The 23,054-nt window shown below is 42.3% G+C and overlaps 1 protein-coding gene across 2 annotated transcripts; it reads right to left on the minus strand.

Moving 5' to 3' along the window:
* Positions 1 to 6,322: 6,322 nt before the first annotated feature.
* LOC124670718 (ferredoxin-dependent glutamate synthase, chloroplastic) lies at positions 6,323 to 21,342 on the minus strand. 2 transcript variants are annotated; one of them, XM_047207192.1, is made up of 33 exons: positions 21,100 to 21,342; positions 20,092 to 20,404; positions 19,112 to 19,554; positions 18,831 to 18,962; positions 18,169 to 18,267; positions 17,990 to 18,060; positions 17,638 to 17,734; positions 16,512 to 16,604; positions 16,273 to 16,418; positions 15,513 to 15,672; positions 15,145 to 15,255; positions 14,852 to 15,067; positions 14,145 to 14,302; positions 12,935 to 13,064; positions 12,684 to 12,742; positions 12,484 to 12,589; positions 12,178 to 12,274; positions 11,482 to 11,597; positions 11,197 to 11,394; positions 10,988 to 11,098; positions 10,108 to 10,347; positions 9,854 to 9,952; positions 9,182 to 9,277; positions 8,901 to 9,098; positions 8,751 to 8,825; positions 8,492 to 8,620; positions 8,310 to 8,408; positions 7,935 to 8,077; positions 7,748 to 7,841; positions 7,405 to 7,643; positions 7,215 to 7,293; positions 7,019 to 7,102; positions 6,323 to 6,931 (listed from the first exon to the last, which is right to left on the minus strand). In XM_047207192.1, the coding sequence occupies exons 1-33, from the start codon at positions 21,340 to 21,342 to the stop codon at positions 6,764 to 6,766; spliced, it is 4,842 nt and encodes a 1,613-aa protein (XP_047063148.1). In that variant the 3' UTR covers positions 6,323 to 6,763. The 2 variants fall into 2 exon arrangements, with proteins under 2 accessions (XP_047063148.1, XP_047063147.1); XM_047207191.1 differs by having other exon boundaries at positions 8,751 to 9,098.
* Between the last annotated feature and the right edge of the window lie 1,712 nt (positions 21,343 to 23,054).

Genomic DNA, 23,054 nt, shown 5'->3' on the forward strand with positions numbered 1-23,054 from the left:
TGATCTTCACCTTGGAGTCGTAAACGTCATGGACTCGAAACGTAAAGAATATGCGGAATGGGCGGACATGGCTGCCATCCTCCGGAGGTAGTTTCAATCAATTTCGTATTGGCATCTTCATCTCGCTCTAATTCAAAGATATCATCAACTAATCAATTACTCATTTACTCATTATTTTTTGCCGGGCAGGGCTTGGAAACGGTTCATCAATACTGTTCCGGTGAATGGAAACCGGAGCTTACATTTAGAGATTACCCTGTAAGTAGTACTATATATATAGCTATGTCCGTGAAACTTTATATATGATATTTACTTTCAATACGATGCTTGATTATTAGTTTGATCGAACTATTTTTTCGTAAAGTGTATGAGGCAGGAACAAGGGAATAACTTATGTGGATACTACGTCCGCACCTTCATGCGTGACATGTCCCGTCCCAAGGGTGGGGATGCCCAAATACACCACACTCGTGTACGATAACAAATTTTCACAATTAATCTTAATTAGTACCATCTATTGTATTGAATTCCATTCATATATTGATCTCCTTTTTTAAATATAGATGACACGCCTGCGGGACACTCTCATAACAGCGGATCAAATAAAAGCAATTCAAGAGGAAATCGCGGGATTCTTTATTACCGAGGTCCTTACCCCAGGTGGAGAGCACTATCGGAAGATCGTGACGGCGGAGGATATTCGTTCAGGAGATGTTGTATTGTAAATATGCATGCATTACGTGTACTGTGTTGACTATGTCGTGTACTGTTGACGATGTCTATATATATTCATGACGATTTTTTGTGGTTTCTTGAATGATATATATGCATTGCTGAAACTCTGCCGCGGCAGAGAACGCCTGTTTCTCCGCCGCGGCAGAAACGCTAGTACAGCCTAAATCCGTGCCGCGGCGAGAAATAGCAATTCTCTCGCCGCGGCAGAGAAACCTAGGCCCGGTTCGTACCACGAACCGGGACCAAAGCCCTTCCACCGCGAGCTCCCTGGCCGCACCACGTGTCGAGGCCTTTAGGCCCGGTTGATCTTTGAACCGGGACTAAAGGGTACCCCCTTTAGTCCCGCCTAATTTGTCCCGGTTCGGGAACCGGGTCTAAAGGCCCAAATGGACCGGGCCTATTGCCCCGTTTTCCACTAGTGCCAGCTAGCATAAGTCCAGTTCGTTTTCTTACTTGATTGTTCTCCTGCTGGTCTAACTCATCTTTTTCTTTTGTTTTCCCTTCAAAAATTGTACAAAACTGATGGTATATCCACGTATGCATACATATACTATATTGTTTGCCAAAAATCAAGGTAGGGCAAGTGCCACACCTTGCCCAAAGGGGAGCTCCGCCCCTGCTTATTGATGCGCTAGACATTAAGGCAGAAACGGTTCCCCTGGTGGCAGCCGACTGTGCTGCCCTACGAAAGGCTAATGATAGCCTAGCTAAACTCAGACGTGACGAGGAAGCGAAATGGGCCCAGCGCGCAAAAGTAAAACACGTACAAAAAGGGGGAAATAATACGAGATATTTTCACCTGATTGCTAATGAAAAACATAGGAAGAAGAAGATTTTTCAGTTAGAGCAAGATGAAGGGACAATCGTTGGTGAGGAAAATCTTAAAGTTTTCATCACTGAGTACTATAAGAAACTATTTGGGAAACCAACAAAAAACAATTTTTATATGAGAGAAGATATTTTTGCGGATATACCACAGATCTCCCCTGAGGAAAACTCTTTCCTCACATCTAAGTTCACTGAGGAAGAAGTATTTGAAGCTATTTCTCAAATGGAACACAACAAAGCTCCTGGACTCGTACGGGTTTCCAGCCGAGTTTTACAAGCACTTCTGGGAAACTATTAAGCACGATCTCATGAACCTTTTTACACAATTACAACAAGGTGATCTCGAGTTATATAAGCTTAACTTTGGGGTTATTAGTTTAATACCTAAGAAAGAAGACGTTGTCCAGATCCAACAGTATAGGCCTATATGCTTACTAAATGTGAGTTTCAAGATTTTCACCAAGGTAGGTACAAATAGAATAACCGGGATAGCCCACAAGGTTATTAAGCCTACACAATCTGCTTTTATGCCGGGACGACATATACTTGAAGGAGTAGTTGTCCTTCACGAGACCATTCATGAACTACACAGGAAGAAAATAGATGGGGTCCTTTTCAAAATTGATTTTGAAAAGGCCTATGATAAAGTTAATTGGCCTTTCCTTCAACAAACTATGCGTATGAAAGGATTTTCGCCTATTTGGTGTAAGTTAGTGGCTAATTTGGTTCAGGGAGGATCAGTTGGGGTAAAGGTTAATGTAGATATTGGCCATTACTTCCAGACTAGGAAGGGGTTGAGGCAAGGCGATCCTCTATCACCTATCCTATTCAATATAGTTGCTGATATGTTGGCAATCCTAATTGCAAGAGCAAAAGAGGATGGTCAGGTAGGTGGTCTTATCCCACACTTAGTTGAGGGGGAGTATCCATTCTACAATATGCAGACGATACTATTCTCTTCATGGAACATGACCTTCGGAAGGTCTGTTAACATGAAGGTAATCCTTTGCATCTTTGAGCAACCTGTCCGGACTTAAGATCAATTTTCATAAGAGTGAGATTTTCTGTTTTGGAAAGGCGAATGATGTGGAGAACCAATATAAGCAAATCCTTGGTTGTGAAGCTGGTTCTCTCCCCTTTCGTTACCTAGGGATCCCGGTCCATTATAGAAAACTTCTCAATAGGGAATGGAATCCAGTAGAGAACCGCTTTGAACGAAAATTGGGTCGCTAGCAAGGCAAGCTACTCTCATACGGAGATAAACTTGTACTTATTAATTCCGTCCTAACCAGCCTACCGATGCTTATGTTATCTTTTCTTGAAATACCTAAAGGGGTAAATAAAAGATTAGACTTATATAGGTCAAGGTTTTTTTGGCAAAATGATGAGCATAGGCGTAAATATCGGCTGACTAGGTGGAACATTATTTGCCGACCTAAAGATCAAGGGGGTCTCGGGGTGGAGGTGTTAGATCTCAAAAACAAATGCCTACTCAGTAAGTGGCTGTTTAAACTCTTAAATGAGGATGGAGTATGGCAGGAGTTGCTGCATAATAAATATCTCCGGACTAAAGCATTGTCACAAATGACAACTAAACCCACCGATTCTCCTTTTTGGAAGGGGCTCATGGGAGTTAAGGATGATTTTTTCTCTTTCGGCTCTTTCAAAGTTGGTAATGGTCAAAATACATGCTTTTGGGAGGACATATGGTTAGGTGACCAACCGCTAGCTAAGCAATACCCTTCGTTGTATAACATTGTCCGCTGGAGAAACGTTCTGGTTTCAGATGTTCTAACGAGTAATCCTCTGAATATCGAATTTAGGAGAACTTTATCTACTGATAAATGGGAGGTTTGGTTACTACTACTTTAGCGCCTAATCAGGGTTAAGTTGACGGAAGACCCGGATGTTTTTGTCTGAAAATTAACTACCAATGGTGTTTTTTCGGTCAAATCCATGTACACAGACATGATGAATGGTCATACGGTTTTCTTGCGCAAATATCTTTGGAAAATAAAGGTACCGCTGAAGATTAAGATTTTCATGTGGTTCCTTTATAAAAAAAGTAATTCTCACAAAAGATAATCTCGCAAAAAGAAATTGGAATGGGTGTAAGAATTATGTTTTCTGTGGCTCTAATGAAACCATAAACCACTTATTTTTTGATTGTCCCTTCGCAAAGCTAATCTGGAGAACAATCCAGTATACTTTTAATATCCCTCCACCGGCCAATGTTACAAATATGTTTGGAAATTGGCTAAATGGTGTTGATAAAATATCAAAAGCACAAATTCGAACGGGTATTTGTGCTTTGATGTGGGCTATATGGAATTGCCGCAATGATATTGTCTTAAACAGAAGCTCAAATGCTAAATTTTTACAGGTTATCCGTATGGTTACGCACTGGATCCACGAATGGTCATACCTACTACCGGAGGCTCAGCGTGCGCATATGGATTCTGGATGCAGCCGTTTGGAGACGGTTGCTCGGGATATCTACAACCAGGGTGGCTGGCAGCCTATTAAGAGATTCCAACTTGCATAATTATATTTCCTTTTTATTTTCCGTTGGTTAAGTTTTACGTACACCTTATGTGTCTCTTAAGTTTTATAACTTCTGAATATTAAACTATGCAATAAAACAGCTGTGTGCATCTATTGATGCAGATGCTGGGGCGATGCTCCCATTTCTAAAAAAAAAATCAGCTAGCTCATGGACATCGCGGGCAGATTCGTGAAACCTGATGAGGCGAGGGACGGCAGAGAAAAAATCTCTGACAAGGGAGCCTCCAAGCAAAATGGATATATCTGTGAAAGAGAAAATATCGGTAATATTGAGGTTAGTAGATAGTACTTGTTCATTACTCCATTTCCCTATTGTTCCATGCTTTCATTTAAACTTTTGGAATCATGTTGTTGTAGATGTGTGTTGATGAATCATGAGGCATTAGATTGCTTCTCTTGCCTCAGTCTTAAGAACTCTTTCTCAATGTTTGATGTGGAGAAGCTTGCTCGCTTATCTACCATATATCATGCGGATGTCTCTAATGGTGACCGTGCAACCATAAGAGGGCAATTTGAGACTTACATTTACAATGTGAGAATCCATTTCACCTTCTCTACTTGCGAAGATCTTGAAAGTTTGGCTATGAAGATGATTGAAACGGAGAAGCATTTGGTTTTTCCATTGGTGTACAAATTTGTTGAGTTGGCTTTGATATTGTCGGTGTCAATGGCATCCGTTGAGAGGAATTCCTCATCAATGAAGATTATCAAGTCAAAATTACATAGCAAGATGAAGAATGATTGGTTCAATGACTTGATGATATGTTACACGGAGCGGGAGATATTTAGGAAACTTGATAGTGATGATATTGCTAAACGGTTCCAAGCCATGAAGACAAGGACAGGACATCTACCTAAAAGGCCTAGGCCTAGTTAGGACATGATTGACGGTACCATCTTATAATTTCCTTTATTGTGTAGAGTCTTTTGGATGCATTTGGACATGTGTTTGGACAAGCTTTTGGGGTCAAGCGTTCGAGTTTCAATATTGTCTAGTACTGATGAACATTTGAGTTTTTTCGGCCATCGTTGTTAACTGTTAAAAATCCCATATTTAGTATCGATGATTATTTCCATGTGCTATTATGCATTTTTATGTACCATGTCCATCTTTATACATGAAAACTCTTGTTGATGGTTTATTTTCCCTATATGATGTGTATGTTAGTTGATGTGTATGAGCATATATTTTTTGTCACACTTCGGCTTGCCCAGGCTTCAGAAATTTCTAGGTACGCCTATGATTCTTTGGACCTTCCGGATTGTGATTACTGAGATATCGCGAAACAATCCTTCGCGGGGCGCGTCTCTAGAGCATCTCCAAAATAGCCGGAATATTTCACTCCAAAAGAGTAGTTTTCAAAGAGGTGGGGAAAATATTTTGGCAGACAAATCTGCTATTCTCTAGCAGAAATCCCTGGAAAGGACGATATGGCGGCGATGGTGAACCCATCAACATAGAATGTAGGAGAGGAGTGGACGGAGGAGTTTTTGTCAAGACCGACATGGCGGCGGTGGCAAGCGGCTGGTGGAAGGTTACGTTGGCGAAGGCATGATTTTTTATCGCGGGCGGTTGGGGTTCCAGTACAACAAAAATGTCGTAGAGGTACTCTATTTATCTCAAAAGACTTAGCAAATGTTGATATTATTTGACTAAAATCTGCATAGATTAGTTTCAGCTCGCCTATGTATGTGCTTTCTTCAAGATTTCACAAAAAGCTAAATCGAAACTTGCTAGTCTTAGTACATTGATAATCTTACTCTTCATTCAAAAAGTTGGTGTAGTGCATTCTTCTTAAATGATTGCTGATGCACTCAGGAATATGTTTTTTTTTACTAACATCTGAAAATTGTCTCGGTCAAAAGCTATATTTAGAAATTATTTTACTTTTGGCATGCATGGGTGCCAAGATTGGACACTTTGGGCCCGGTGGTTCGGATCTTGAGTGAAGCGATGTATAGAATGTTTGAGCTCTGGACTGGAAGCTTTGGGTTTCAAATCTCCTTCCTGAAGTCGTAGCTTTTGAGTATTGTGATGCCTGCTAGCTTCATCGGTCATGCTACTCAGGCCAGCCAAGCGCCAAAGTATAGCTACAGTGTGAAATCATTTGTTCTGCCAGGACCGGATAGTTGCCATTATTGACAATTTCTTCTGTTTCCGGATAGTTGCCATTAGTTCATTGACTCATGAAGCAACGAGAAGACCTACTTCACCCTACCCTTTATTCTTTATGTGCTAAAGCACATGCAACTAGCATGCCTAGCACTGGACACGTATAAATATTAAGAACTAATGTGTCCAGAACAAAAAATATAATTACACAGGGCAAGAATCCTATACAAGAAAGCAGCAGAGTTTGACAGGGCCTTGCAACCTAGCGTCAGTAAACCAATTTACAGGGGTGGTTACCTACAGTGCCAAGAGCGTGCAGAAGAATCCTGTATGGGTTCTGCGAGCTCCATTCCAAAAGATGCCTTGGGCAGAGCTTCCACAAAATTGCAGCCTTTGGGTAAGGTCGTTCTTCAGAAGGAGCGCAGTTCAGAGGATCACTTGCAAGTATCGCAGTAAAAACCGCCTTCGTTCAGTGTAACTTGATCAATTTTGGGATTGGGGTTGGCTCGTAGCAGTGCTTGATCACTTGGCAGATTTTACTGCCGTTGCTTGCCTTGCAAGTACTCTCTCAAACTCGGCACAAGCTTCAGGCGAATCTTCTTCACTGGGAGGTACCAATTGCCAGAAGAGTGGCAAGTATGCCTCCCATTCACTCAAAATTTTAGCACCTTTCGCACTGCCAGTTTTTTCCTATAAAAGCGTCATCCAAATTACAACAGTGTCAGGAACGGCCTGTTTGGAACAAAATTTTCAGGAAAAAAAATACACTTGACTTACAACATAGGCCTCAATCAAGCCTTTCAGCTGCATCTGCCCAGCTGGAGCATTCACTCTCTGCATCTTGACGATCTCCTTGTTAATCTGTTAAAAAACACTTTGGACGTTATAATCCTGAGATCTGAATTTCGGGGCTTCAGTGCATGCATGCTACAGAGCAGCTAGGTAGATGGTTAGAAGTTCTAAGTTCATGTACCTTTGGGACTAGTGTATCATCTTCATCTAGAATGTATGCAAGGCCACCAGTCATTCCAGCTGCAACGTTCCTCCCAACTCTGTGGATTGAGAAATATATATCAGGATAAGGGTAATACACAAAATGGAAGATTGACTTCTTTTTTTTTTGAGAACATGGGAGATGGGCATTGTGCGGACTGTTTACTTACTTGCCAAGTACAACCACACAGCCACCAGTCATGTATTCGCAGCAATGATCTCCTGTGCCCTCAACCACTGCCTGACCGAGAGAGTTCCGAACTGCAAATCTTTCTCCTGTCTTGCCTCTCACAAATACTTGACCACCCGTAGCTCCATACAGACAAGTGTTCCCAACTATAGCAGCATCCTCAGGAACAAATCCTGTATCATCCACAGGAACTACAACCAGCTCTCCACCAGCCATACCCTGCAACAATAAAAATAGAAGTCTTATGAAGCTAGCCAGAAAGAATTTTCAATAGTGTATCTTTTGGACTAGCGCATCATCCTCATCTAGAATGTATTTAGTACCTTCCCCACATAATCGTTGGCCTCTCCTACTAGGCGAACATTCATGCCAGGGGTTAGAAAACAACCAAAGGACTGCCCTGCACTTCCAGTAAACCTGAAATGTTCGAAATTCTTCATTTTATACCTTGTCATAATAATAATAAAATAGATGGAAAAAATTATGCAAAGAAGAAAATAGTTAACATACGTAATGTTCAGCTGGCCTGCAAAGCCCGTGTCCCCATACTTCTTAGCAATGGCACCTGCTACTCGACCACAGACAGCTCTGTCGACATTATAAATTGGGTATGTCTTTGAAACCTCTTTCTCGTTCTCAATTGCATCGATTACCTGTAAAATGCAGTTACATAACTTAAGTAATGCTGCATATGACAGAACTAGGTTCCTGGCAACTATGCACTTCATTTTAGACTACAATGGCTATTGATCATCAATGTCACAGCTATGGTTTCAAGAAGACCAAATAGTAAAGCCGAGGTGTTTTGATTGAGTGTACACAAATCTGCTCAGGAGGACAGACTTTAGTCAAGTTAAGAAATGTAACCAACACTGAAACCATTACCTCGGGATCTGCAAGGATTGTCTCATCAAGAACAGGGCCATTAGAGTGGACGTCCTGGCTTCTTATCTGAGAGCTACTCCATTTGGGTAATCCAGCATTCTAATACAAGAACATCCATTAATATAACATGCATATGCATGAAGTGCCAATAAACCAAGCGAGAATAGCTATCAAAGCCATACCATTAATAGGTATCCAAGATCAATGTGTTGTGTTTTCACCAAAGAGATATGCTTTGGTTTAAGTAAATCAGTGTGCCCAATTATATCATCCAGCTTCTCATAACCCAACTGGGCTAATGTGGCGCGTACCTGGATAACTTATGCATGAGTACTTAAATACAGGTCATGGTTATTCCAAAAAAAGCATATGGATGACCAAATGGTGAAAGCACGGAAAGAGGTTAACACAAAAGCATTAGTAATGTGAGTTATGCCATACCTCTTCTGCGACAAAGAGAAAGTAATTCACCAGATCGCCAGGAACACCAGGAAACCTAGCACGAAGCTCTTCTCTCTGCAGGTGCATAGAATGTAAGATAAAAGGTATGACCAAGAAAAACGAATAAAAAATAACTTGTGCTGTTATTACCTGACTAGCAACTCCAACTGGGCAATTGTTTGTGTGGCAAATACGTGCCATGACACATCCGGTAGCTATCATAGCTACAGAACCAAAACCATATTCATCAGCACCCATGGCAGCAGCCAAAAGGACATCTAGGCCACTCCTGAATCCACCATCGACCCTAAGTACCACCCTTTCTCTCAATCCATTTTGTATCAGTGTCTGGAGGAAGTTAACTAGGTTTAGAACAAAGTGATTTGGTACTATAAGAATCTGATTATAACAAGCAAATAAATGTAGGAAACCTGGTGAGTTTCTGTAAGACCGAGTTCCCAAGGACCCCCAGCATGCTTGATTGAGCTAATTGGGCTAGCTCCAGTACCACCATCATGACCTGATATCTGTATAATAAAATGATAATTCAGATGACCCAAATAAGTAGACTAAACCTCTCGCCCATGAGTACAGTATACCTTCAAAAAAATCACTGCCAGCTCATTATATAGTAGTTCAAAGCATGGTTCATCTCAGAGACTCAAATGCTGTAAACTAATTCACCAGCTTGGCAAGTGGTGACCTACCTTGTAGTGTATGTTCATGCAATAACTGTGTGCTGAACTGCTGTGTTTTGGGAAATTTTAGTAGATTTGTGGGGATTTATTCCCCACAATCGTAACGGTTTATTGCATACAATTTTCACCAAAAAGAGATGGACACCAATCGGAAAGACATATCATTGTGAATATACTACAACAAATGCCACTGCATATAACAATGAAATAGGCAAAACAGTTTACGCAACCTCATGAGGGCCAACTACAGCATATAGCACCTTGCAGTAAAAGGTTAAGTGTATCAAAGAAAATGTAAAATGCCACTAAACCATAAGACCATAGCCACTTAGGAGAATGCAGATCCACACACAATGAAGTATGAGCTAAATCAATGAATTGTTAGAAAATAAATGTTTAGCCCACCTGAATTACGTCTGCGTTTGCCTTAGATACTCCAGAGGCTACAGTTCCAATTCCTGCTTCAGCTACAAGCTTTACCGACACCTTTGCTTTAGGATTGATCTGCCCAGACAAATATAAATTAAATACTTCATTACTACCAATAAATGAAATTCCTTGTCCCAAGAAGAAACCAAGAATCAAACAACACTGCTAGTTCTCACATAGCACCAGCATTACTAGCTGAAATTCTATTCAAGTAGTTGTGCAAGACAAACCTGATGGAGGTCAAAAATTAACTGTGCGAGATCCTCGATGGAATAGATGTCATGGTGTGGTGGTGGGGATATGAGAGGAACACCAGGTTTGGAGTTTCTCAACCGAGCTATGTATGCACTGACTTTTTTCCCAGGAAGTTGACCCCCTTCACCAGGCTTCGCCCCTTGAGCAATCTTTATCTCGATTTGTTCAGCATTAACTAAAAATGTTGGTGTAACACCAAAACGCCCAGATGCAACCTGTGAAATGATAGTACATATAAGAACCAACTCGAATATATGAATCCAATAGAAAGAGGATAGAGTGTGACTTTGATTCAGGACATACAAAAAAAGAGGTAGACAACAGTACAGAGTGGAAGTTCTTAAAATGCTTCCTACTATCTTTTTTTGCCACTGCAAAAGTTTCATATTTGAGAAGTGCCAAAGGGTGCTAACTAAACATGTGACCTAGCACCTTCAGGCACTGACAGACCTCTGATCTCTTTTGATGTTCATTCTCTTGGCCTGACAAAGGCCGGTGCTAGCTCATTTTAAGGGAAAATAAGCGTACTCAACAGCATACTACATCTGAAGTGTTATTGGCTACTAACACGTTCATCTACAGGAATGATGCAAAACTTAATCTTGAATAAGTCTGATTGTTCACAGCATTGGTTTTCTAAGTGGTGCTTTAACCAGTGTATCATAACAACATTGAGTGCAATTCTACTCAGTAATGACTGAAGAATTGTTAAGGTAGCCATTAAGAGAGCATATCTACCAAGGATAAGTAGAGCAATCCACAGTCATGGTTTTGAAATAGAAGCATAAACTACATCAAAACTATTTATAATAATAGCCAAAGTAAAGTGCCAAAATCAAGCAGTTCATGCTGCACCTGCTTAATGGCACTTGTGGCAGTGTCCCCGTTCTGAAGACCTTTGAGATGAGGAAGTGTTGGAGAATACCCATCAACAACATCTGCAAGGGGACTCCAGCGGATTGGGTCCTGCAAAATATGTCCATAAGCAACTATATGTTGTAATTTCCACTATAGCTGCCTGACATAACTAGCTTTATTGTTGTAATGTATGTTATTTGGCCCACCTCACCACCTTCTCCAGAATTAGATTTCCCGCCGATTCTATTCATAGCAATTGCAATTGCTTCATGAGTTTCTCTGGAAATAGCTCCCAAGGACATTCCACCTGTGCAAAAGCGCTCGACAATAGAGGTTGCAGGCTCAACTTTGCCTATAGGAATAGGGGGCCGTTCACTCTTCAACTCTACAAGATCTCGAAGAACCTGCAGCATAGAGAATGGTAAACCAAAGGTGATACAAAAAAATCTACAGGCCGCCCACCTGCAAAGTGAGGATTAAGCACCACTAACATTGACAGGACGGCTTGCAAGATGTTGTTGGTAGATGGTGTAGGCATTATCACTTCTTTCACGAATTGCTTTGTGCAGAAGCTTTGACATCTCAGGATTATTTGCATGAAATTCGCCTATTCAGGAAAGCAAAAAAACACAATATTTCAGCAATAAGCAGTAACATAATATTGCAGTACATATGATCCCAGATTCTTTTTCCCCCCCAAAATGCAATTTCTGCCGCACCAAGAGGTGTATTTTGGAGGTAAATGAGGTATTATCAGTATTAACTTAATGAATGTACCTATCATACTAACAAAAGAAAATGGATTTAACTATCACGTTAATTATAAGCATTTTTCATCCCTGATTGGCAGGCATAAATTGCATTTGCAATGATGCTGCCCTGGACAACAATATTCAGGAATCGCCCAGGCCCCTCTACCAGTACCTGAACAAAGCAATATTCAAAAGGAGGACTCAAAGAAACATAGACTTCTAGAATAGTTGTGGCCTTAGTATGTTTTTTTCACCTGGTGGCCTTAGTATGTTTTGATTGATGACATACAAATGCCGCACACAACATAGCAGCCAAATCTCAGGTTGTTAATTGATGTCATTTTAACTAAAACAATCATATTGGAATAAAATGGAAGAATACAGACAGTCAAGTCATAAAATCTAACTTTGCTACAGTTGACGAGATATGTATACCTCCAGGTCTGGACTGGATGAATCCAAAGTTTTCCAGCCTCTGTGCGGTATCTTCCGAGAATGCCTTCACCCAGAATGATAATGTTTCCCGGCCCAGCTTTACAACAAAGGGATAGGGCAGTAGAGTTGGAGAAGTGTCAGTAGGTAAAAATTTCAGAAGAGCTAAAAGGTACATAGCCAACTACAGGTTATAATCTGAACACTTCTAGATAGGCAATGTACCAGACCAACAAAACACCGAAAAAGTAAATCAAGTATGTGCTGACAAACTCCGCGACTAAATGGGATAATAAAAAAATTGATTACCTCGTCAAGGGTAAGTCCTCCAATTTTCGATACACTTCCACAGAATGCAAGGTCAACAACTTCTTGGCCAAGACCATATATTTCAAAGATCTGAGCTCCACAGTAACTATCCAGAAGATACGACATATTAAACCATTGAATGATTACTTCACCATGATGGCACAATTGTTATATAACGTTGAATGGCAAAGATAACAAACCTTGAGAGCAATGATATGCCCATTTTTGAGAGTATCTTGAGCAGGCCAGATTTTACAGCCTGAAAACATAAGACCGATTGAATATCACAACCACAATGGAACATAAAGATCATACTTCCACGAGTCCACCACACCATAAGTGTACAGATGTAGTATTGAGTTCAACTATGTTCAGACACATAACTGCAGCAGCACACCAACATGCAACAATATAATCAAAACTCACAACTCATAGATATAGAAAATCATACCTTGATAAAGTTTCTTTGAGCCTGCTCGATGGTCACTGTTGGCATCTTGCCGTTGCGCATCAAATTAACAGTTTTCTTGCTCAGCCTCCATTGTCGGCATGTTTCTAATGCCAGATATGGGCATACGGCACTAATGCACAATAAAAGATGGAAGATTAATAAATCTAGCAAGAAAACGCAGCACTTTCACTTGAAAACTAATGGTTCCGGAGAATGTGCACAACTGAATATTAGATCCAATTAGAAGTTGCTGAAGAGACAAACAAATAAGGAAGGAATGATTGGATCTTTGAGAAGATCCCACCCAGCAAAATGCACGAAAAGGTTTTAATTTGCTGATTTAGACTGGCACAAAGTCAAATTTCTCTGCCTATCATAGCTGCTTCTTCTAGCTGAACCCTTTTCAGATTTTCTTCATCCTTTCTTCCTCTAACTTTGTATTTTTTTCGGACAGTGTTTCTAACGGCATAAGTCCACAGGAACAATGTCTATGTTCACGGTCTAGTATGAGGACTTTATGCTGTCATCTTATGCTCTAAGATTCATGCTCCAAGTTCAAATAACTGCATGACAGTCTTCAGAAAGAGTTCGACTGCGAATTCATAATTATCATCTAGACTTCAGTTCTATACCAATTGTCAAAAGGAAATACTAGCCAACCAAGTGGCTATGGTACAATGACTTGAATAGGGTATATATGTTTCTCTTTTGGAAAAGACTAGAGTCAGTTTGAAACTTTATCAAATAGTTAAGTTCATACTCCCTCCATCTCATGAAACTTGTCTGAGATTTGTCAAAATTTGGATGTATCAAGATTTGGTGTCTTGATACATCCAAATTTAGATAAATCTCAGACAACTTTCATGTGGCTTTTATTACCATGCTAATGCCAGAAGATTTGCTACATGATCCTGGAATGTGGAGTATTGGATATCATGAATACAGAAATCGTAAATATATATTGTCAAAACGTGGTATGCAAAGACATAAGCAAGTGGAACTGACAGTGAATGACACTATGCTACCCCGACTGAATTATATTATGATTCCGTGTATTTAAATCATGCTGGCCTAATAACACTGATCATCAATAAACACAGATTTGAACCCCATACATGCATCTATGCAGGATCAGAATGTCAAGCGAAGCAAATATAAGTAAGGAACTGGCGGTTACTGGAGAAAAATTATTTAAATATCAAAGTCATACCTGGCTCCATATCCAATCAAACAGGCAAATTGATGGGTACTGAAACACTGAGCGGTGTCAGCAACAATTGAAGCAGACATGCGGAGGCCATTTTGAATCAGATGCTGGTGAATGGCACCAACGGCTAGAAGTATTGGGATGGCAGGCCGTGTTGGTTCCTACATCATCCATTCATTTAATTACAATTTAGCAGGTTTGTATAAAAGAGGACGTGACTCTATCTCCTGAATTTGACAAAAAAGTTTCCATATTTGAATCCAAAAATAATCATTTTAAGAGAACTACCTAGCTTCTTAGTAACTGTAAGTTGCAGCGTGCATTTTTAGGAAAACTAATGCAGGTGTTTTTCTGGTCACAAAATCAAAAAGTTTAAATGTAGAATTCATATTACTAAACTTTGGCATGCAATAGACAATGTTTGAATTTTGACAAGATAAGGGCCGTTCATCAGGAAAGCTGGATTTGGCAATGGTGATTCTAAGATAGAGAAAGAAAAGGGTGCACGTATACGGTGTCACAAACAAAAACAGTTACATATTATGTGCCCATTTGAAGTGAGAACTGAGAACATTACGGACATGTCATTTTGATGCGCTGGTGTATTTTATTATTTTGCACCATTATTTATGTCACCACATAAATTGTGATAACTTGAAGACTGCCGCAGACATCTGTGTTAACATATTAAGAAGTCAGAAGCTACTCACAAGTGCTTCAGAACGATCAGAAAGGACCAGAAGTTGAGAACCACTCCGCACAGCAGCGTCAGCTTCTTCACAAAGAGCATTAATTGCCTTATCTAGGGAGCCATCTAGGCCTTTACGGATATTAAAGTACGTCGAGAGTACTTTGGGCTTCAATTTTGGGTCATTCAATAGAGAATCTAGTTCACCTTCATTCAGTACAGGACTTGATAGAGTAACCTGAGAAGTCAACAAGATGGCGTCTAAATATTACTCCAAGAATACAATGTAAACCGTTACCTTCAAAAATTACTAACCTGATCAGCATTTTCAGGGCCAACCTCCAAGATGTTGCCTCGTTTACCAATATTAACTTCAAGAGACATGACTAAACCTTCTCGGAGTGGATCAATTGCAGGGTTTGTAACCTAGAAATCAATGAGATACGTTCATAAGACGAAGCTGATACGATTATGATTGTAAAAGTAGTGTAAAGGAGGGCCATTAATGCTGCGCACTGTTCATTCAGGCCCTGCAGATGCGGTATTAGTTGCGAAATAGAGATAAAATTAATTTGTTCCCTTATTACTTGGATTTTATTTAACCATAGCAATCAAGCAATAGCACTCTAGGGGGTTCAGCGAGTTAACGAACATGGCATGATGTGTACAAAAGATTCACTGACCTGTGCAAATCGCTGCTTGAAATAATCAAAGAGCATGTGTGGTTTTTGTGACAACACAGCTAATGGAATGTCATCACCCATACAAAATGTTGGCTCCTTCCCTTGTGAAGCCATCGTTTCAATTACCATTTGCACATCTTCACTGGAATAGCCAAATGCCCTAAAACACAATAACATTAAATTGAACATCAGGTCTGACCCTCTAACTGACCATCTAGCATCTCTAATTGGTAGTCATTTACATTTGCCTGCAGTACAACATCTGACGTAACAACATAAGCAAGTTGTACAAATGGGGCACATGTCGAAATCAGCCAGAATCTTGGCAATATATTTCTGGGCATGACATGACACCAAGATCAAAAGTACCATTTTGTGTTTTATCGTCTCCTATTTTAAACTAGGCGTACTTCAAATATTCTGAAATACTGTGCAACTTTTGATGAATATATCTATTGGACGGCAAATAATTGTATGTATAGTTTAAAAAGGTTTACTGGATGCATTCTGAAATTATATCATATGACACGAAAAAGACGAAGGGCATTGGGATAATGAAGCATAGCTTAAAAATTAATATACATGTCACAGAAATAGTCAGTCACAAGTCTACAACCTTCTCAACATAAGCATTAGGCAAAATGTCAGACATACATACACACTAACTCTGGAACAAACATACTGAGTACCACAGCACAATAAAGTACAGGGGGGGGAAGGTAGATAGGAGTTCATTGGAGCAATGTTTGTGGATTCTTACTGCTGATGTCTCATAACTGTTTCATTGTCCATAACAGGAGATGATTGGAAGTTGACAGGCTTTATTGAACGTGTACTTTGTTGCAACCAATCCCCATATGGGTTTGCTGAAGCCACCTTCTTCTTCACTTCTGTGTTTTCAAGCACCTAGGACGACTCACGAGGTTTAGAATCTACATTTCAGAAGACTGCGATGGTCAAAGGCAAGACAGGGAAGAGATTGTTCTATTGTATTCTAACTTGGCCAGTTTGTAGGTCAACTGTTATCATCATTCCAGGGCCCAATCTTCCTTTCATTACTACCTTAGATTCATCCATTGGAATAACACCAACCTGTAGATTTCATTAACAGACCTAGTCAGTTGGTCAGAATCCTACATAATACTTCTCAAACTCTAATAAAACAGTAGCGAAGGTACTCCAAGATTACTACATCAACTATGGCATGCAGTTTCATGACATGCTTCCAAAATGAACACATCAAATTCAACTGCCCAAGAGATGGTGAAAAGTAGTGCGAGAGTATAATTTGAAATCTGACCAACTGTGCTCGTCAAATTATGAGCCTAAGATTCTAAGCGTCACACGTAGTGCCAAACAGGTTTATGAAATAGTGATTCTCCTCTATCACAGCTATCAGATGTTCTGCTCACCTGCTAACAGCTTTTCGTAATATTACAAGTGGTAACCAAACGCTCTGTACAGTATGCATCAACAGAATAAAGGAAAAGGTGAACTTTATTCAATAGATGAGGAACATGAAAAAGGTAGGTACTGTGTATACTCCCTAGTAGGATCAAAGTACTGTGCATTATGAAAGAATAAGCCGAGAAGTGTAGCCACAAAATGGTTTCCACATGTTGAATTGTTATGTTCTTGCTACATCCAAGTGCAAGCTTCTAACACAAAAGATAAATTGATATATTTAACTTTACTCGAACAAAGCTTTACACAATCTGGCCCTGTAGAATGAATTTGCAGCCAAAAGGGCAACAGCAGCAACCTATGTGGGGTTACTAAAGTTTACCGCCACAGAAGGATCAGCATATGAAGTATTCAAATAGGAATCAAACACTAATAGGTAAATTCAGAATTTCTCCTAATCACCTAGCGTAGCTGCCAGACCTAACATTTCAGCAAATGGACACAATACTTACTGAATGTTACATTAAGTTTAGCTTGTGACATCTGAACTCTGCGATTTGGTATAGAAGGATGTCAGTATATCTGCAATAAGTTACGCAGATAAACCAAATGCTCCAATTTCAAAATTGACACTTCACTAATGTGTGAGATAAAACGGCTCTATGATAACATTGTTACCAAACAGAATATTCAGAAAGCAGATGAAATAGCTTGAACCTACCTCAGATGCAACATAAACAAAACCATCTGATGTTCTCCAGTAGCGTGCTGGACGGAGCCCATTTCGATCGAGGCATGCTCCTACTGTCCTTCCGTCACTATATAAAAAGTATGCCAAAAATAACTTGTAAATATAGCCCAATCTGTTGCAGGAAATTATTCGGCTGGCGAAAGGCGGCGTTGGGATATCTTTCAAAATAAAATTAAAAAAGGAGCAAAAGGAGAAAGGAAGAAGGAAGAAAAATGTGCTAATGCATGGATCTTTAACAAAAAATAGGCAAGAAACTGTCTTCACATCAGAAACTAGAATAGTAACAAATAACATGGCCAGCAGCAGATTGACACAATCTTACCTGAACAAGAGTAAAGCAGGCCCATCCCAAGCCTCCATTTGACCTTTGTAGTATTCATAGAAGTCAATTGCCTAATACACAAATCAAGAGAAGTGTCAATTGGACAAGAGTGTAGGAGCAAATTAATATGAAAGGGACTTCATGCATGCCCAACATTTATTCACTAATGCATTCCATACCTCAGGGTATTTTATCGATAACGTCGGGTGGTTCTTATATGCCTCAGGGACAAGCATCATCATAGCTTCAGCCGGACTTCTACCACTCCTTAATAGTAACTGGTAGAAGAAAGGATGCGATGACTCAAATATTACAACACCAGTATTTAAGGTATAAACAAATGTGACACAGTCAGAATAGTATATATAAATGTGATGCACAGTGAAAATAGATCAGTTAGAATTTGCCGCTTAGCAGTTACTGACATGTTTCTAGCATTAACGGAATTAGACAGAGTACCACTTTGTTATAAAAAAAAATATGAAAAGTTCGCTTAAAAATAACATAGTATGACTGCATGCATGTTTATTTTTTTATGAAACTACTTATTTCAGTCAATCACATCTCTGTAAGCCAAAGTGCAGCCAAATAGTCAAGTAGAAGCCATATTTGCAACAGAATTCTGTATTTTACTTATTTGACACCCATTAAATGTAAAACTGTTAATCTCCTTTCACAGGTGGGTTATTTATCGTTAATCAAGTTCAACAGAGTCCAAATGGCGTTGGAATCTATTCAAGTACTGACAAGAAAGCAAAATCATGTGAATGGTACGGTTGTGCAGACAAGAACACAAGAAATGCATGCTATGTGTATATTAATGAACAGGGCAGTCTCGTACTTCAGCAGCATTGTCAAGGTTTGCTGAATCAGATGCTTTAGGGTCACCAAACGGGCGTATTTCATTCTCACGACCTCGCCACACAGGAGATTGTATTGTGGCTTCCCTTGATCGCATCCAGTTCAAGTTTCCCTGCAAAGAAAAACAACACTATGAGTAATGCTGAAAGCATGTCTAATTTCCAGTATCAAACACTTGGCGAAAATCATAGGAAGAAGCTAAGTAATAAAGTAAGATACAAGGCGTAAAAGTAAGTATTATTTGAGGAAGTTAATGTGAACCTGTATTGTATTAATCTCTCCATTGTGTCCAAGTAACCTCATCGGTTGTGCAAGAGGCCATCTAGGGCTTGTGTTGGTACTGAATCTTCTATGATATATGGCAAATGGAGATTTGTACATCTCATTCCGAAGGTCCAAATAGAATTGCCCAAGAACCTCAGATCGAAGCATTCCCTTGTAGATGATGGTTTTACTCGACAGAGAGCAGAAGTACAGTTCATCCGCCCAACTAGCAGATTTTGCAGCCCGCTCTATCAGCTTTCGGCAGATGTATAATTCTCTCTCTATGTCATCAGCGTCATCTTCTTTCGCAATTTTAACGAATATCTGCTCTATCTTGGGCATTGTTTCTTTTGCATTGCGACCTACCACTGATACATCGAAAGGAACAGGTCTCCAGCCAAGAACCTCAAGGCCTTCATCTGTAAAAACCTTCTCGACAACTGCAATGTGATATGGTGCCACTTTCAGATGGTGTACAAGCATAACTAATAGCAACTAAGGGCCACTTGTACATGCGAAAGCATAAGGACATGTTTTGGAAAGAAAATTACAATCAGTAACTACAAAACTGTGTCCCTATTTTACTTCTGAGGCAGATGCCGACGAATCGACGTGAGTACCAAAATGAACACACTTTTATGAAGCTATGCAAATTCATAGTAGTGTAGTACAGTAGAGCTGAAATAAAACATTTGCAGCCTGACCATCCTTTCAAAAAGTTTGTATACCGAGGGCAACAAAAAAATCCAGCAAAAGAATGTTGCAGGCAAAGGTTTCAAGGACAATGATGGCATGGCAAGCGAAGTACAGCAGGATGAAAATTCTGAAGCGATCAGAGTGTGATTCAAACACATGCATTGCCCAAACAGAAATCTATTATCCACGAAAACATAGGAACCATTGCACTTTGAAGACAAGAGGAAATGCTCCGCGATATGGAGAACATATATATTGTGGGGCAGCATCAGAAACATTACCAGCTTTGGCCTCTGCCGCGGAATTGTCGTCTTGCGGAAGGAAGACCATGCCTACACCAGTATGTGTTTTTTCGAAGGGGGCAAGCCCTTGCTTGCTGCCCCATTCATTAAACAAGTCCCACGGTATGCCGCTCATCAACCCCGCCCCATCACCAGAGTCGTTGTCTGCTCCGCAGCCGCCACGGTGCTCCATGCACCCGAGGGCTGTAAGAGCGTCGCGGACAATGTTGAACGAGGGCTCGTTGTTCAAGTTGGCGACGAACCCGACACCGCAGGCTCCACGCTCTGCCAAGATATCGTTCATGTCCGCAGCCTGGTAAAAGAGGAAATTCGAGATGTCAACTAGCAGCGAGTGAATTAGAAATTACATGTCATAAAATCGTCGGGCCACAACCCTTTCAATGCATTCCGGAAGGGTGATGGAGAGCTAGTACGTCACAGATGTTCCACCCAGGCATGACACAATGTGGCGCTCCTGGAAGTTGATGGTGATTAGTAGTGCCTACCACCACAGCTGTCACCTAACCTTCCATCAGCACGCCACGCACCTGTTTATTCTAACTGCATTTGCTGTGTTCACTTGCCACACTACGTACTTTAAAAACTCCATGGATGAAAGGAACAGAACGTAACAAAAGCGATACTGGTGGTACGCAGCGCATCATTATGAGCTAGAGACCAAAACAAGGATCACATGCAATGAATTCCTGCGGCGGCAGCGCAGAGCCTTATCGTGGGATACAGTCATCAAGCAGGGTATGGCCAAATTTACTGGACTCTACTCCTGATTATTTATCCCCTAAGTTTCGTAAACCAGTTTGGTGAACATAACACCCGATCAAAAAAGGTCATGATCCATGAAAACAAGTCATCGGCGGTGACCTCGTAATAAACCAATCTAATCGCCTGTAGGAAACAACAAAAACCCCAACCAACCCTGGGAACACGCGCAGGAAACCCAATCGCGACGCGAGCAGTTGATCGGCGGGGGTGGGGCGGAGTCCGTACCTCCTGCACGGGTTTCTGCGGCGCCGCCCGGTGGCGCGAGACGTCGAGCACGGCGCGGGCGGATACGGCCCAGCTGCGTCGCGCGGCGGCGAGCGCGGGCGCCCTGGCCCCGCGGGCCCGGAGCCTGCGCGCGGCGGCGCGGCCGGCGAGGAGCAGCGGCGCGGCGCGCGGGAGCGGGAGGAGCCCCGCCGCGGCGGCGGGGCGCGGCGAGGGCGCGACCGCGCGCGGGAGCGTGGCGGCCATGGGGCGTGATCCGGTGACACGCGCGTGCGAGCGAGCGAGCCCTCCCCTGCCGCAGTAGCTAGATAGCACCAGCGGGGGCGCGCCGCGGCGCGGTAGATATAGTGGGGATGAGGCCGGCGGCGGTCGCGTGGCGGGGAGGGAATGCGGGGAAGCGGACAAGGGCGGGATCGTGTGGAGAGGGTGGGAGGGGAGAGGATAGAGGAGGAGGCGGGGGGTGGGTGGCTGATGGGGTGCGGAGGAGGAGTAGTTTATAGACGACGACGAAGGAGAGGAGCTGCCTCTCGGGCGCACGGAGAGGCGACGGGAAGGGCGAGCGGATGGATCAGGAAAGAGGGCCGCCGAGTGAACGGGAGGGGAGGCCAAGGTTGGGTTTGTGTGGTTTTTAAAGAGGGGATTGCGTTTTGTGGGGCTTGCGGCGCCTTTTCCTGGGGCCGCCCGGATTGGGAAGCACTGCACAGCACAGGTGCCTCGCTGAGATTTTGGACTGGGGTTTATCGGGGGAGAGTGGCCCCCCGCATGGTGTGATTCATGTGTCCACTAGCCACAACGATTTTCTAAGCACATCTGCAACCGGGCGATCCATCCCACGTTCGCGCGTCTGGATGAGTTAAAACTGACAAAACCTCGGCCCAGCGCGCGGATCCATTCCTAAAACGGATGGCCGCGGCGTTCGGAACGATCCAAACCCGGGCTAAATCTGGGTTTTGTTTGTGTGGTCGTGGATATCGGGGGCTGGCCTCACGCGTCCTCCCCTTGTCCTCCCCTAGCCTGCATGTCTACTCCCAAAACACAATCCCCCGCACACATCGTCCCACCGCTCCGCTGCCACCCCAGGACCGGCGATTTTACGACCGTTGTCGACACCGGTCACCGACGTCGAGATGACGACAAGCGGTGCGTAAGCATAGGACGCGGCCCCGCGCTTTCGCGTTGTGCTTTCGCGGCCTCGTAGCAGCGTCGGAGGACGCCGTCACCGACGTTGTTGTCCTCTCGCCGTCGGCATCTTCGTCGTTGCCGCCATAGGTGAGTTCTCGTGCGCCCTGCTTCCAGGTTGCAAGTCGGCCGGGACGGCCATTGCCTGCAGGTCCCTAAGGAGGCATTGGATTGCCTCTGCCTGCGAGGTGTTCGATGATATGGGGAACTATAATTTTGTCCCATTTCATCTGTAGATAATAGCAGACGGCGACGACGAGTTCTTCTTCAAGAACTTCATTGACACATCCTCAGATGAGGAGTCTGACGACGACTTTATCGAGGAGGCTGCGTTGATCATCCACGAGCACAATGTCGCGCAGATCCCCGTGTACCGGGGGTCCTTGCTGGGGGCGATGCCTCCTTTGAACGCACAAGAGAACGCGGCCACGACATGCTCTTCCACGACTACTTCTACCGCGAGGCATTGTTCATGCCGGCCTTGTTTCGCCGTCGTTTTCGGATATCCAGGCCGTTGTTCTCCCGGATAATGAATGGCGTCAAGGTCTACGACGACTACTTCGTCGCCAAAGTGGATGCAATTAACAAGGTATGCCTCTCTTCGTATCAGAAATGCATGGCAACGATTAGGATGCTCGCATATGGTGTTGCCGGTGATTTCGTAGATGACTACATCCGCATGAGCGAGTCGAGCTGCTTGGAAGCGATGTATAGGTTCTGCAAAGCAGTGATCGGTGTGCTCGGTGAACAATATTCGCGACAACCTAATGCAGAGGACA

Source organism: Lolium rigidum, chromosome 7, assembly GCF_022539505.1.
Source record: "Lolium rigidum isolate FL_2022 chromosome 7, APGP_CSIRO_Lrig_0.1, whole genome shotgun sequence".
In the NCBI taxonomy this organism is placed as follows: Eukaryota; Viridiplantae; Streptophyta; class Magnoliopsida; order Poales; family Poaceae; genus Lolium; species Lolium rigidum.

Coding starts and splice junctions, on each gene's coding strand:
- LOC124670718 (XM_047207191.1), bottom strand. CDS start 21,342: ATGGCCGCCACGCTCCCGCGCGCGGTCGCGCCCTCGCCGCGCCCCGCC. Junction 9,953..10,107: donor TAATTTTTGACCTCCATCAG/GTTTGTCTTGCA, acceptor TTGTCTGGGCAG/ATCAATCCTAAAGCAAAGGT. Junction 6,932..7,018: donor GCTTGATTGAGGCCTATGTT/GTAAGTCAAGTG, acceptor ACGCTTTTATAG/GAAAAAACTGGCAGTGCGAA.